The 14900-nt window shown below is 43.6% G+C and overlaps 1 protein-coding gene across 7 annotated transcripts in view; it reads right to left on the bottom strand.

Moving 5' to 3' along the window:
- GRIP2 (glutamate receptor interacting protein 2) overlaps positions 1–14900 on the bottom strand; it is a 280364-nt gene that overhangs the window by 55111 nt on the left and 210353 nt on the right. The window contains exon 1 of one of the 7 annotated variants that reach the window (XM_073574995.1): positions 13324–13405. The exons of the other annotated variants lie outside the window; for them this stretch is intronic. Coding sequence (XP_073431096.1) covers positions 13324–13345 — 22 coding nt within the window. The 5' untranslated portion in view covers positions 13346–13405. Of the gene's footprint in view, positions 1–13323; positions 13406–14900 lie in introns of those variants that run through there. 7 annotated transcript variants of the gene reach the window in all.

The raw sequence follows: 14900 nt of genomic DNA, 5'->3' as shown, positions 1-14900 counted from the left end.
GGTCAGGGTTAGGGTTAGGGTCAGGGTTAGGGTTTGGTTAGGGTCAGGGTTAGGGTTAGGATCAGGGTATGGTTTGGTTAAGGGTTAGGGTTAGGGTCAGGGTTAGTAAAGTCATGGTTTGGGTTAGTGTGAGGGGCCACCTAATGTTTGGAAAAAACGCAAACGCGGTAAAAACGCACTAAAAACGCATACAAACGCATACAAACGCATACAAACGCATACAAACGCATACAAACGCATACAAACGCATACAAACGCATACAAACGCATAAAAACGCATAAAAACGCATAAAAACGCTGCGTTTTTTTCATGCATGCTCATAAAAATGCTTGAAAAAAACGCAGCAGTTGTATGCATTTGTATGCGTTTTTTCAATGCGTTTTTTTGCGGGAAAAACGCGCTGCAAAAAAAAGCAAGTGTGAAACTAGCCTAAGAGATGTGATCGAGAAGAATCCTCAGCAACTGATCATTGGGAAAAAAACTAGAAGGGGCTGCAGAACTGAGGCCCTTCTGTTCTCCAATGGTTGGTGTCTCAGAGGCAATATCCTCATTGATCAAACCAGGAGCCGGACACAGACGGAAGGAGCCAGCGCAGGAGCAGTATATGGGCGCTCTGCTTCTTTGGAGCTGGATGTGGCCCCCTGACCTACTGGCCCCTGTACTGGTTGACCCAATAATTTGTCCATCCCTGGATCAGAAGGCGATTACTTATCCCATTTTCTTTTATGGGAATAACTCTTTAAGCAGTAACATTGGTTGACACACAATGGCCTCTAGGAGGCGCTGTTCTTACACATCTGTGCATATCAACCTGTTTCTTTGCCTTCACTGAAGTCATCCAAGTAGGTGACAAGTTTACAGCCAGTAAAGTGGCTGTCACCAGCTATAAGTGACAGCTGTGAGCCTGGGGTGGAAGTACCTACTATTGCATTAGAGGAGTCAATTAATCAGTAAAGCATCGACCGCGCCTCCCACCGTCTATGATGTTTTTCCAAAACTCATTAGTTTGCTGCTTATTGAATTTTAGGTAAAAAAAAAAAAAAAAGAAAAGAAAAGTGGAAGAACTTTACAAAGAGTAAATCACTTATTATTGCTGTAAGTGCTGATGGGACACTCAGCAGATGGGAGTACCGCTTCATGGGTAGAGCTGGGCTCACTATGCGATCTTGGAAGGTAAAGTGGAGAAATAATCATACATGTCCCCCCCAATATGGCGGCCATTACAGCTCTAAAGGGGAGAAACCTACCAATACGTCCACCCCAAAAAGACTCAGAATGACCTACTTTATGTATATCCCAATAAAACACACCGATCGGGCATAAATATAACGCCCAACAAAAAGGAGCGTACAACCATGAGCCCATACAATCAAAGACATAAAATAATGTACAGCCATAGGAAGCTATTCAGCTACTTGCCACAGTAAAAAAAAATAAAATAAAGGACTAGATAGTTATAATCACTTAACAAGATAATTTGTTACCAGTGTCCTGTATATAACACCGAATCACTAAAATTCTTACACGAGTATCTGCGGGGGGCCGTGTGCCCCTCCGGCCCTATAAGGTATTTATTATACTATTTGGGAGTTTAGCCTTGTTCCCTCCTTGTCTCTATCAGAGTTGAGGACTCATTTTATTAATAATGTATCTCCTGTAGAGCTTTATCAATACCTACTGCCACCACCAGATGGCGATCTGTAACATTTAGAAAAGAACTCAACACCCCACACTGTACACACAGGGCCTCAAAAAGACACATCTCTATGTAAAATAAAATAAAAAAATTGTGAAGAGGTTGATAAAAATATAAATATTTCCAATAAAATGACAGAGGTAACTGAGACCACCAAAAAATAACAGTGGAGATATTGTCATATACGTATGGGAATTGAACACTCGTTCGAAGTCAATCACGGTTAGATCGTGGCGGTTTCACCATCTTCATGTATATTGATTTTTTTTTACCCGCATCCTCCACCACCTGTTCACAGCCTTCCCCAGGACATGGGAGGGTGGTGACGTTATTGCTATCAGGGTCCTTTCTTCTACCTACATGTCTCTTGATCATAAGAACAGAGGTAGCATTACAGCTGGGAAGGATCCGCGGTGCTCGCTGCCGCCAGTCGTACCTCTACCACTCGAGGCGACAGCAAATGCGGAAGGTGCCCAGGTTTCTAAAATCCTAGGTAGCATTTCCTGACGACTGGGCCGCTAGGAGCCAATTGATATTTACCCTCTGGATTATCTGAGAATTGACAATTCGAGGTGTTTTCTGGGTTTCCGGTACGATGTGTTTTTAGAAAACAGATTGTGCCTTACTCACCCTCCCCGGGTCCGACAATGAATCTCCACCACTTGTCCCAGTGTCTGTTATTGTCTTGAGTGCTGACGCCATGTAACAGCAGCAAAAAACTGAGCTCAGCGGTTCTGCCTGAGCTGACGACACAAGCGGCTGATCTCAGCGATTGGCAGCAGCGATGTCGTTGTGATGCTAATGCTGCAGACAATAGCAGACACCGGCGGAAGTGAAGACTCAGTGCTGGACCTGGGGAGGGCGAGTGAAAAAAATCTGCACTTTGCTGGTTTCTCTGGGCTTTGTTAACACTCTAGAATAAGCTAGCCATATATATAACAGTTTGCTGGGACTTGTAGTCCATTGCCATTAACCCCTTAATGACCGTCAATACGTCTTTTAACTGACCTGAGATATAAGATACTAGCATCCCCATACAAGTGACAATCCAGCAGCTGTCGGCGGCACACTATAGCTGACAACTTGCTGCATCAGCCACGATCAGTGTGGTCACCGTCCATATCTGTTTAACCCCTTAGATGCTGCTGTCAATACTGACTACTTCATACAAATGTTTAAAAGAGTGTGGCTTCTCCCTCTTTATCCCTATTGGCACCCTGAGATCATGATTGTGTGGTCCTGATGTTTGCCATGGCAATTCACTAGCAAATAGCGGCCGTAGAGTCTGCCGGCTATAGTAACATGTTCAAAAGTCAGTGACAATTAGGTGGTGAAAATCAACTTTTTCATTCCTATCATGCCACTTTGTATTAATTCCTGAAAAGCACCTGAAGGGTTAATTAACTGTCTGACAGCAGTTTTCAGTATGGCACGAGGTGTTGTTTTTAAAATGGTATAACTTTGGGGTGTTTCCCAATATATAGGACCCCTAAAGTCACTTCAAACCTGGATAGGTCCCTAAAAAAAAAATAATAATTTTGTAAATTTCCTTGAAAAAACTGAAAAATTGCTGCTACATTTTTTAAACCTCCTAAAATGCTAACAAAATAAAGTACAATTTTACAAATGGTGCTGATGTAGAGCAGACATGTGGGAATTATTATTTATTATTTTTTTGCTATGGTATTGACTATCTGAATTAAAGGGATAATCATTCAAAGTTTGAAAATTGCTATTTTTTTTTTACATTTTTGTCAAGTTTCTGATTTTTTATAAATAAACACAAAACATATCAACCTAAATTTACCATTATCATAAAGTATAATGTGTCACAAAAAAAATAATCTCAAAATCACTGGAATTTGTTGAAGCGTTCCAGAGTTATTACCGCATAAAGTGACACTGGTCAGATTTTTAAAATTTGGCTCTGTCACTAAGGGGTTAACTTTCCGGCAGTTTCCTTACTTCCTCTAACCTCTCCAGCCTCAACTCTGCAAAGAGCAGAAAATAAAAGAGTATATTCCATTTCTTCTCCCCCCAGAGGAAAGGCAATGCTTCATACTCAGAGAAATGACTTCGATCTCGGGAGACAGAGTTTCTTTTGTATAAGAAAATTACCAGATGTCGTTATAAATAGGAAAAATAGATTCTGAGTGATAGGAAGGAGCCCAACGCCTCGAAACCTGTCTACAATGTGAGCACTAGTGAGGAGGCCGCACAAACATGACGGCACACAGAGCAGAAATACCCGATGGAAGCATTCCCATCACGAGGAGACTTTGCAGTGTATTCTGGCGTCAAGCCTAGAGATGGGTCAACTGGTGAAAAATGCAGGATCTTCCATTTTCAGTTTTTACTGAGCTAGTGGGTAGAGACGGGCTGCTGTGGCGTCTCCCATACACAGCACACACAGACATTAGGGATTCCTGCTCTCCTGTCTCTATGTAACACATATTTAAAAGCAGCAGGAACATGGAGGACATTATACAACAGAACTAGGCAGCGTATCTGCAAATCCAGCACTATTGTAAGATAAAACACTTAATAAAAAAGGCAGCAGCATGTAGGATTTTATACAGAAAATGCTAAGCAGTGTAGCTGTGAATCCACCACTGAGGTGAGAAAAGCCACATAAAGGACAACATTATAAAGCAGTACCAAGCAATGTAACATTGAATCAAGCACTGGGGCTGAAGAAAAAAAATAAAACTAGACAGATGCAGCATGGAGAAAATTTAGACAGCAGTATCAAGCAATGTTGATATGAATTCAGTCCGGGATGAAAGTTTAAGTAAAAAAACAAAACATTAACTAGAAAACAACAACAGCATCATGGAGGACATGATACAGCAGTGCTGAGCAATGTAGATGTGCATCCAGCTGTGATGTGTGAAACACTCACTAGAAAGCAGCAGCATTGAGGTAATTAATCAGCAGTAATAAGCAGTGTAGCTGTGTATTCATCTCCAGGGTACTATACTTACAAGAAAGCTGCAGACAGATATGTTTCTCAGTCTTTCTTTCTCTACTCTTCCCTACTCCATAGACTTCAAAAAGCAGCTTCAATCTTATCCCTCAGCTCGCTGTCCATCTTGTTTTGCCCAAGTCAGGTTTCAGCAGTTTTTCAAGAGTGAATGATGAGTTCAGAGGGTAGAGGGAAGTGGCTTACAAGTGGAGAAATCAGCAGATTTATCTGATTAGTGTAATATATCTTATTTCCTGTGCTACTGATTTATGGAAAGCTTGTGGAAATGACCAAAACAGTGCAACATGAATAGGAGACATTGACAATCTGCTTATTTCTCTGGCAGGACCAAAAATCTATGGCAGAAAAGCTCGGATCCACATGAAGGAGCTGTGGAAACCCATTTCGCATGCACTGATGCAGACTGTAGATGGATTTCTGAGCAGAATTTGTGCCAAAGTCTGCAGTTAAGAAATGAAACTATGAAATACTGTACAGAAGATAACTGTTTTGCTGTGATGAGCTCACAGAGCATTGCCTACACTGACACACTGTAACAAGATATCAGATGCATGGAAGTAGTCAGAAGTAAGCAAGTAAGGAGTGATTGACAGATTTCTGATGTAAACATGAAAATCACTCGCTCAGCACCATACATATAATGTTTTGTTAGCTGAACTCCCTCTGTGCTGCCAGGAGTGAGCTCTGGACAAAATCAGTCTCCTTCCCCTTCTGGCAGCAATCACTTCTTAAGTCCCCTGTAAAAGGATTCTTCTCAGCCATACTGTAGAGATGCCGTTCCTTTGCTGAGAAGCAGGCAGAAACCTATTTTCATTGGCTGCCCCGCAATGAGTCTCAGTTGACAATGCGAAATGACTATATGGAAACATGACTGTGGAGGTGACAGACTGGGAGTGTCAAACTGACCAGATACTCCCAAATTGTGGCCTATGGGATTACCAGGCCAAGATTTGTGCATGTTGTAGTTTAATAGAGACATCACTTGGGTCTAATAAAAAGGTCTGTAACATAGAATGTAACTATGTAATAAGTCTGGGGTAATGGGGACATTGCTGGGGTAATGGGGCAGTGCCCTAATTGCAGCACAGGGCAGCTGCTTTCTATAGGAAGAGTCCATTATTTGGAAGCAGAGGGGCTGCATACTGTGAATACATAATATAAAATAGAGTGTCTTTGGGGGAAGGGAAGGGGCACAGCGACGCTGATCACTTAATACATCTCACAATTTAGAAAAAAATAGAGACAGTTTAATAACAGGCTGTCACGTTAATCAGAAACGATTTCTTAATTACACGTGAACAAGGCTGACATGTTCCCATCACGAGCTGCGGAGGCATAACAGCCATGAACAATAAGACAAGCGCCACTTAACCCGCTAAGAGCCAGTCAGCGAAACTCCTAAAGAGGGTTAATGGGTGTAAAAACCACCAAAAGCTCACTCCGAAAGTCAGATAATGGGAAGGGGTCAGGTTCAGATGGCAAAACACTGGGTTTTGTAATCCTACAGCAGTACGCTGGGAGCTGTAGTCCTCCGCGTCGGTTGCGTAATAGAGAGAGAGCAGGTGATGAACAGATATTTGATAATCGGATCATTTGGTACATTTTGTTTGTTTTTTTTCAATTCCCCAGTTTTCGAGTTCCCAACTTGCTGCCAGCAAATAGAAACCTGTTCACACCTGGCTGCAGATTGTTACACAGAATCAATGCTATTCTGTCCTGGTTTCGTATATGGGCACTGGACTATGAGATGAAGGATGTGTGATGGGTATATGGGCACTGGACTATGAGATGAAGGATGTGTGATGGGTATATGGGCACTGGACTATGGGATGGAGGATGTGTGATGGGTATATGGGCACTGGACTATGAGATGAAGGATGTGTGATGGGTATATGGGCACTGGACTATGGGATGAAGGATGTGTGATGGGTATATGGGCACTGGACTATGGGATGGAGGATGTGTGATGGGTATATGGGCACGGGACTATGGGATGAAGGATGTATGATGGGTATATGGGCACTGGACTATGGGATGGCGAATATGTATGATGGGTATATGGGCACGGGACTATGGGATGGAGGATAATTATATTTTGCTATAACTAACCACAGTTAGTTACTATGCCCGGGCAGCGCCGGGCTCTTCAGGTAGTGTATTCACATATATGCTATTTATGAATCATATTAGATTTGCACCAAAATTTGGAAAATTTCTGGCAAAAAAAAAAAAGCAAAAAAAAAAAAAAAGAAGGTACTTCCACTCCAAGTAAACTACACATAAACTTTTATCTAAAGTCACAAGTTCTCTCACCATCGTTCGCAACTTTTTTGAGTTCATTTGGTCTAAACTATATTAACAAAGCTACAAAACTGTGGATTATGCCACAATTATATTTTAATGAGATCAGACCCCTTTAAAATCCCAATACATAGAATGACATTGGTAACAATTTAAAGGGATACTCCACCCCAAAATCCTATTACTATGCCACTAAATGATAGAGAAAAGTCCTTTCCATGCCCTCATATTAGTCTGACTGGTTGCTAGGGAAATATTGTCTGACAACACCAAATACAAGGGTGTTGCTGTATCCATAGCAACCAGCCTTAAAATTCTACTGACAGCTGGATTGGCACTAAGCAAAAAAGAAGAGAAGGCAGCAACAGATTTTGATTGAGGCAAGGACTGATATGATAGATTACAATCTCTGTACAGCGCTGTGGAATATGTTGGTGAAATAAATACAATTATATCAGTCCCTGAAAAGTTACTGATGCTGTACCCAGTCTCTGCCTCTGGAGGGCAGCACAATCCTATCAGCATTAGTCCCTGTGGTTTTGCAGCAATGACCTGGTTAACCCTTTATGATTATTTCTCTTGGATCAGTGCAGACGCAGAACTGCCCGATACAATTTATATCTACAAATAAAGCGCCGGGCTCGGCTTCCAGGAAATTAAACTGAATGCAGTTGGGCTGAATGGCTTAGTATCTCCATAATCAAGACGGGGCACGGGGGAGTCATTTCTACATTATCTGTTTCACTGGGTAAAGAACATAAAGTAGATTCAGGAGCTGCGCTCTTCCTCAAGGCTGTATCTGCCATGCTGGCAAGGTGGGCATGTTATATAAAGGAGGCCTTGTTACTTTATATAATGTTTTCTCTATCCAGCCAAAAGTTTGTGAATCTCTCTCCCAGGTCCAGCATTCAGCCATATCCAGGTTACTGATATCATGCACACAGCCATTCAACCCGTATTAGGCCACACTTCACAGCCCTAGAATGGCGTTGGATGCCACCATTCCCAAATGTCACCATTTCACCCTAAATCAGTGGTCCCCAAGCTTTCGGGCCTTGAGAGCCACATTCAGCTTAGAGAGAGGGTCGCGAGCCACATTCAGCACTGAGAGAGGGTCGCGAGTTACATCCAGCTCCCACCCCCCCTCAAAGTAGTGTCAGCCAAAGCCCCCATTACAGGTATAATCATAACCAAAGCTTGTCCACATAAATCACTCCAAAGCAGTACACCAAGATCCAGGGGTCCCCACAATCCCCCTATTCAGTATTCTCTCATCAAGGACTCCCAACACACTGTGACATCCAGCTTCAAGAACCTCCTCTAACAGGTAGTACCATCCTCCAGCGTACCACACCTAAATGATCTTTAATCCCCAAGACAGTATATGTGCATCCACATCTGCTCTCCTGTGCAGGGCTACTCACAAAATTCACCACACCAAGCTTGCAGTCGCGAGCCACAATTCATGGTACCGCGAGCCACATGTGGCTCCCGAGCTACAGGTTGGGGACCCCTGCGGCCTAAATGATGATGCGGAAACATCTATGAGCAACCAGAGCTCAGAAGAGAAGCAGAAATAGTCACCCGGTCTCCTTGGGTTCAAAAACCCGGTGTGACAGTATCTGCGCCCCTACAGGACCAACAATAACTAAAGAAGACAAAAAATAAGGTCACTGAGCGTCACGATACGGACTTCCATTATTGAGCAGCCAGAAAGTTCTTCCCGGCAGGCGGGCCATTCGTTTATATACACCTAACCACCTACTTGTTTTCCCTCTATCTAAGCTGATCCTCTTCTTTGATTGACAGCTTTGGATTCATAGAGGCAGACAAGGGCAGAGATTGATGGAGAGCAAGGAGGTGAGAAGGCGTATATTAATGATTGGCCCCGCCATGGAGCACCGAGCACTTGTACTTGGTTTGAACAGTCATTCTGTGCTGACAGTGTCCCTTTAGGGTGTGTGCACACGCTGCGGATTCATCCGCGCGGATTTTGCAAAATCCACAGGTCAAAAGACCTGCTGTTTATCTGCGGCTTTGCCCTGCGGTTTATCACCTCTACAATGGAGGAGATAGTAAACCGCAGCGGAATTCGTAGAAAGAATAGACATGTCAATTCTTTCTGCAGATCGGAAACCGCAGCAAATCCGCGCAGAAAATTCCGCAGCATCTGCACTGCGGTTTCCATTTCCCATAGGATATAATGGTAATGTACACCGCAGCAGAAACTGCTGCAGATCCGCAGTGTGCACACACCCTTAAAGATGTCTTTGTTACTTCCGCGTGCGGTGATGAGCAGCACTGATGATGGCACATAAACGATCATAAGGTATCTGTCAATTCAATGTCATCAATGCCGCTGAATTATCAATATGGAAGTCGGTGATGCTGGATAACACTAAGGCTATGTGCACACGTTGCAGATTCTGCTGCATTGTACAGTACCATTTTACTCTATGTAAAATGGAAAACACAGTGCACACGGTGCAGAATATTCCTCACGGATTTGCTGGGGTTTCAAAACCGCAGCATGTCAATTCTTTGTGCGGATTCCGCATCAGTTTAGCACCTGATCAATGACAGGTGTCAAACCGCAGGGGAAAACCGCAGGCGAAACCGCAGGAAATCTGCAGATAAACCACAGGTATTTTGACCTGCGGATTCTCCAATATCCGCAGCACCTTCCACTACGTGTGCACATAGCCTTAAGGTTCTCCAGCTATAATGACGTCCCAGTTTGTGGCAAGAAATTGGGGAGAGTTCACCACATGCTCCAGTGATCAATGCAATGATCAGCCAAGAGAACAAACTGGTGGAAAAGTGGCAGCGCTCTTCCACAGTCCTCCAGACGAGTATATGTCCAACATCAACACATGTTAGAACTGGACTGATCTCCTGACAATGTAACACCAAATGTGATCTCAACCTTATCCAACATCCTTGGGGTCAACCAGGACTTTGAAGCAACATCGATAAGCAAAGGGGTGTACATAGAAATCAGGGGCCACGTCGCAAAAATCCTAATTGACTCCCACCCCCTACTCCTACTCCCCTCCAAATATTCGATGGCGTAGACAGCGTTACAGGAGGGCGTACTTCCCAACAAGACAGCGTTAGGGGCATGTATTGTAGAGCTCACACAGTAAATTTTGCCACTATTGCCTTAGGCTATGTTCACACGTTGCGTTTTTGCTGCATTTTTTTTAATGCAAAATTTAAGCTGCTTACAAAAAGCAGGTTTTGCTTAGTTCTTGCTGCGTTTTTGTCAGGGTACATTTGTCTCTTGTGCATGCTGATAAAATTTAGTGCATAAAAAAAAAAAATATCTGAATCAACTTCATCAGGTTTGGGCACCAAAAAGGCAGCAAAACCTGATGCCTGCGTTTTTGAACTACCCAGTGCTTTCAATGGGTAAAAAACACTGCAAAAACGCTGAAAGAAGTGACACGCTGCATTTTGCAAAAGCGCAAGGTGTGAATATAGTATTAGGGTATGTGCACACGTTGCCGATTTGCCTGTGGAATGTTCCACACAGAATCTGCATCTCTTGGCAGAAAACGCAGGCCAACATGCTTGCGGATTTCATGCAGAATTGATGTGGATTTCTTGCAGATTGTCATGCGTTTTTTGATGTGCGGATTTGCCTTGCTCAATGTATAGTCAATGGGTGCAGAAACGCTGTGTTTCCACACAAAGAATTGACATGTGCACAGCAATTCTCAAATTCCCATTGACTATCATTGTTACTGTACTACACTGCGGATTTGATGCAATTCTGCATTTCGGGAAACGCATGAAAATCCGCAACGTGTGCACACAGCCTTAGGGCAGTTTCACACGTCCAGATAATTCCGGTACCGGAGCTATCCGTGTGGATACGTAGGCCATCCGTTTGCTATCCGTATGTCCGTGTGTCGGAAAAATTAGTTTCAATGTTAACCCTTTGACTTTTAAAAACGCACAAGGATCGCACACGGACAGCATCCGTGTGCGGTAAGTGTTTACACGGACCCATTGACTTGTATGGGTCCGTGCGATCCGTGCTGTTGCACAAAAACGGACATGTCAGCGTGTTTTGCACACAGACACACGGTCCGTGAAAACATGCTGACATCTGCATAGACACGAATGTGTCTACGTGTGTCAGTGTCTCCGGTACGTGAGAAAACTGTCACTACACGTACCGGAGACACTGACGTGTGAAACTGCCCTTAGTGTTCTCACCCACTGTGACACCCCTTTCATGGCTCCCAAAAGGCATGATACCCTCACAGTGAATTCTTACACAGTACTAGTGGTGAGTGAGTGAGTATACTCGTTGCTGAGGTGTTCTCCGAGTATTTTGGCGTGCTCAGAGATTTAGTTTTCGTCGTCTCAGCTGCATGATTTGCAACTTGTAGACAGGCTGAATACATGTGGAGATTCCCTAACAAACAGGCATTACACAAGCCGTCTAGCAATCGCAAATCATGCAGCTGAGACGACGAAAACTAAATCTCCGAGCACGCCAAAATACTCGGACACCTGAGCAACGAGTATACTCGCTCATCACTACACAGCACCCTCCACAGAGATTATGATGACTTTACAGTGTTCCCAGCAAGGCATGATGCCTCCAAGTTCCGGTTTCATTGGGAAAAGAAACATCCTAGAAGAGCAGCACACGGCTCCATATAATGGCATGCTTTGTGTCAAAATGGTCAACACGTAGAGATGGAGATTACATCTAGGGTGCACATATTTTTATACAAGCCTAAACTGTAACCAAAGTTGCCCATTTTGGAGCTCTCTCCATCATTGTATACGTTTGCTTCCCCCCACATTTGCCATCTTGGGTTTAGCCCATAACCTAAATATCTGTCGACCGGATGTTTGAACAGCAGAAAATCTGCATGAATTAGTGGAGCCCGCACTGTCAGACCCCCGCACAGCTCTGAACTCTGAGTAATGAAGTTTGGCAGAAAATATCAGCTGTAAATTACATGTTTGCTTTTTCCATTTCCAACAATCACAAAATGACAGAAACGAAACGTTGAAGTTTTCTACCAGAACGTCAACTTTCATCAAAGAGAGGGAGAAAAATTAATTATTGGAAGAAAAAAAAAGACTTTAAGAGTTTAGACTATAAGGAAATAAGAGATTGGCACAGTAACAGCTGAGCCCTTGATCGCTGCACAACCCCCCCCCCCCCCGTAATGGAATTGAGGTGGTCATGGTACCGAACAGAAGTGGCAATTCTCCACAGAAAACTTGTGTTCCTGAAGGCTTTTGCTAAATCTTCCAGGAAGTTTCCTTTTTGACTCTCCTGGACTTTCCACATAGTTGTAAAGTATGGACAGGGCAATCATTCCATCCATGGGGGGGGGGGGGCACTTTACTCTCTGACCCCAATTTACAAAGTGAGTGCAGAAAACCACAACACATACAGTATCTCTCTCAGCAACAATGTCTCAGAGTACAGGACACCAGGAATGAATTTCACATTAGAGGATTGCTATTTATTAAATATATTGAAAAAACTTCTAACTTTCTATCAACTGTGAAAAAATATACAATAATGTTAGGATTTCCAGTTGTTTACTACGTGATAATTCAGATAAATGCCCCTTGTATTGGTCATGGGCAGAGGCATGAAACTCCCGCTGTAACTTACACTTTGCAAACCTACAACTACCAGCGTTTCCCGACAAGTAAGGGTACGTGCACACGCTGCGGATTCCGCTGCGTTTCCGCAGCGGTTTTGGCCGCTGCGGACCCGCAGCAGCTTTAGCTGCGGTGTATAGTACCATTCAAATGAATGGAAAAAAAAAAACGCTGTGTAGACGTAGCGGAAAAATCCGCGCGGATTTGCTGCGGTTTTGAAACCGCAGAAAGAATTGACATGTCAATTCTTTCTGCGGAATCCGCTGCGGGTTCCTATCTCCACCATTGTGGAGATGGTGAATCCGCAGGACCAAACCGCAGGACCAAACCGCAGATAATCCGCAGGTCTTTTGACCTGCGGATTATCTGCGGTTTTTGCAAAATCCGTGCGGATTAATCCGCAGCGGAATCCGCAGCGTGTGCACGTACCCTTAAGATTGGAAGTTGTAGTTAAATCATAGCCAAAGAAATTCAGTTTGGAGATCACAGCGTTGGTTTAGTTATCACGTCCGTGTCCATATAATGCTGCTGGGAACATTGACTTCCATGGGACAGTGTTAGATGATATTGACACAGCCAAAAATCAGTTCTGTTCAATTAATATTTTCCTCGCAGCTGACACAAACCTGTGTCCCATCTACAAAGTGTCCTGTTATGTACACAGAAAATTAGATTACAGTATGGGGGGACTCTGACCTTTCCTTGACTTCCACCTCATTATTGTCTCCACGCTGCACCTCACATTGACCTGCACTGCCCTAATCCACTCCTATTACCTGTCCTGCAGCACCTGTGATACAAATCCCGAGCTCAGGCCTCCTGCAAAACCTGGGCCGGCGTCTGATCTGTGCAGCCACCATAGGAGATCAATCAGCTGGTTACCAGTATAAAACATGAAAGGTATCAAGAAACTGCATCCAAAGAGGCAGCCGGCCTTGAGTGGTTTTTTATGTACAAGAAAATTACATATTTAGTAAAAATAATTGACAATCTGTTAGGGTGGGCTAATGGCACCACCTGAGAATAGTGCTAAAATTCTGGCATTACAGGAACTACAATGTTTCTCATAGAAAGGAAAAAAAAAAGTTGCAGTGAAAAGAAAAAGTACAAGTGAAAAATAGAAACTTTGTAATCTATCAGAAAAACCTGCTTATTTCTCCCCCAGGAATGCCTGTTCAGTCTCAAAATTGTTAATTCCCTGGTAACATCTGTCTTCAGTGAATACAGGTTTTCCTTTTTCTGAGATAAGAGATGACGGTTGGTGCTTATAAAGTTCTATGGAGAACTGTAACTGTCATTGCAAGAGAACTTACAGCAGAATGTCTGTGTAGGCCTCTCGCTCTCCCCACCTTCTCCATAGAATTTTATGAGCACTAGCTGTTATCTCCTATCTTAGTAATGGGAAAATCTGTCTTATAATAATAATAATTTTATTTCTAAAGCGCCGTCATATTCCACAGCACTTTACGATTTAGAGGGGACTTGTACGTACAGACAATAGACATTACAGCATAACAATAAGTCACAGATGAAAACAGATACAAAGAGGAATGAGGGCCCTGTCTTCACTGAATATAGATTTTACACATGAACTGAGAGTGAAGATCAGTCTTGGAGGAGAAATAACTTTTCTCCATTATAAGCCCTTAAGGCTATAAAGAAGAGATATCATGATTGGGACCCTCCACCTCAATGTTACTCAGAGCACAGAACTTCACTGAAATGCACTGAGTTCTGCCACATCACCCCCAACCGACAGTAGGATGACCCTACAGCACCAGACAGTCCCCCACCCAGACAGTGTGAGGACCCTACAGCGCTCTTAGCAAAGTATGATGCCTTCTTAGTCCACACAGACAGTATGATGGCCCTACAGCACTACACAGCCCCCCAATCAGACAGCATGAGGACCTCACAGCGCAGCTCTTAGCAAAGTATGATGCCTTCTTAGTCCACACAGACCCCTATGCCGACAGTGTGATGACCCTACAGCGCTCCCTGCAAAGTATAATGCCTACATAGTCCACACAGACCCCCACACAGACAGTATGATGAACTTACAGCACTACACAGCTCCCACCCAGACAGTATGATGACCCTACAGTGCTCCTAACAAAGTATGATGCCTCCTTAGTCCACACAGAACCCCTATGCAGACAGTGTGATGACCCTACAGCACTCCCTGCAAAGTATAATGCCTCCTTAGTCCACACAGCCCCCCACACAGGTAGTATGAGGACCCTACAGCACTACCAGCAACGTACAAGACCTCC

Source organism: Dendrobates tinctorius, unplaced genomic scaffold, assembly GCF_039654945.1.
Source record: "Dendrobates tinctorius isolate UK_male_01 unplaced genomic scaffold, ASM3965494v1 ptg000041l, whole genome shotgun sequence".
Taxonomy (NCBI): Eukaryota; Metazoa; Chordata; class Amphibia; order Anura; family Dendrobatidae; genus Dendrobates; species Dendrobates tinctorius.
Note: the sequence above shows the minus strand (reverse complement) of the source record. Positions and strands in the feature narration are given on the sequence as shown.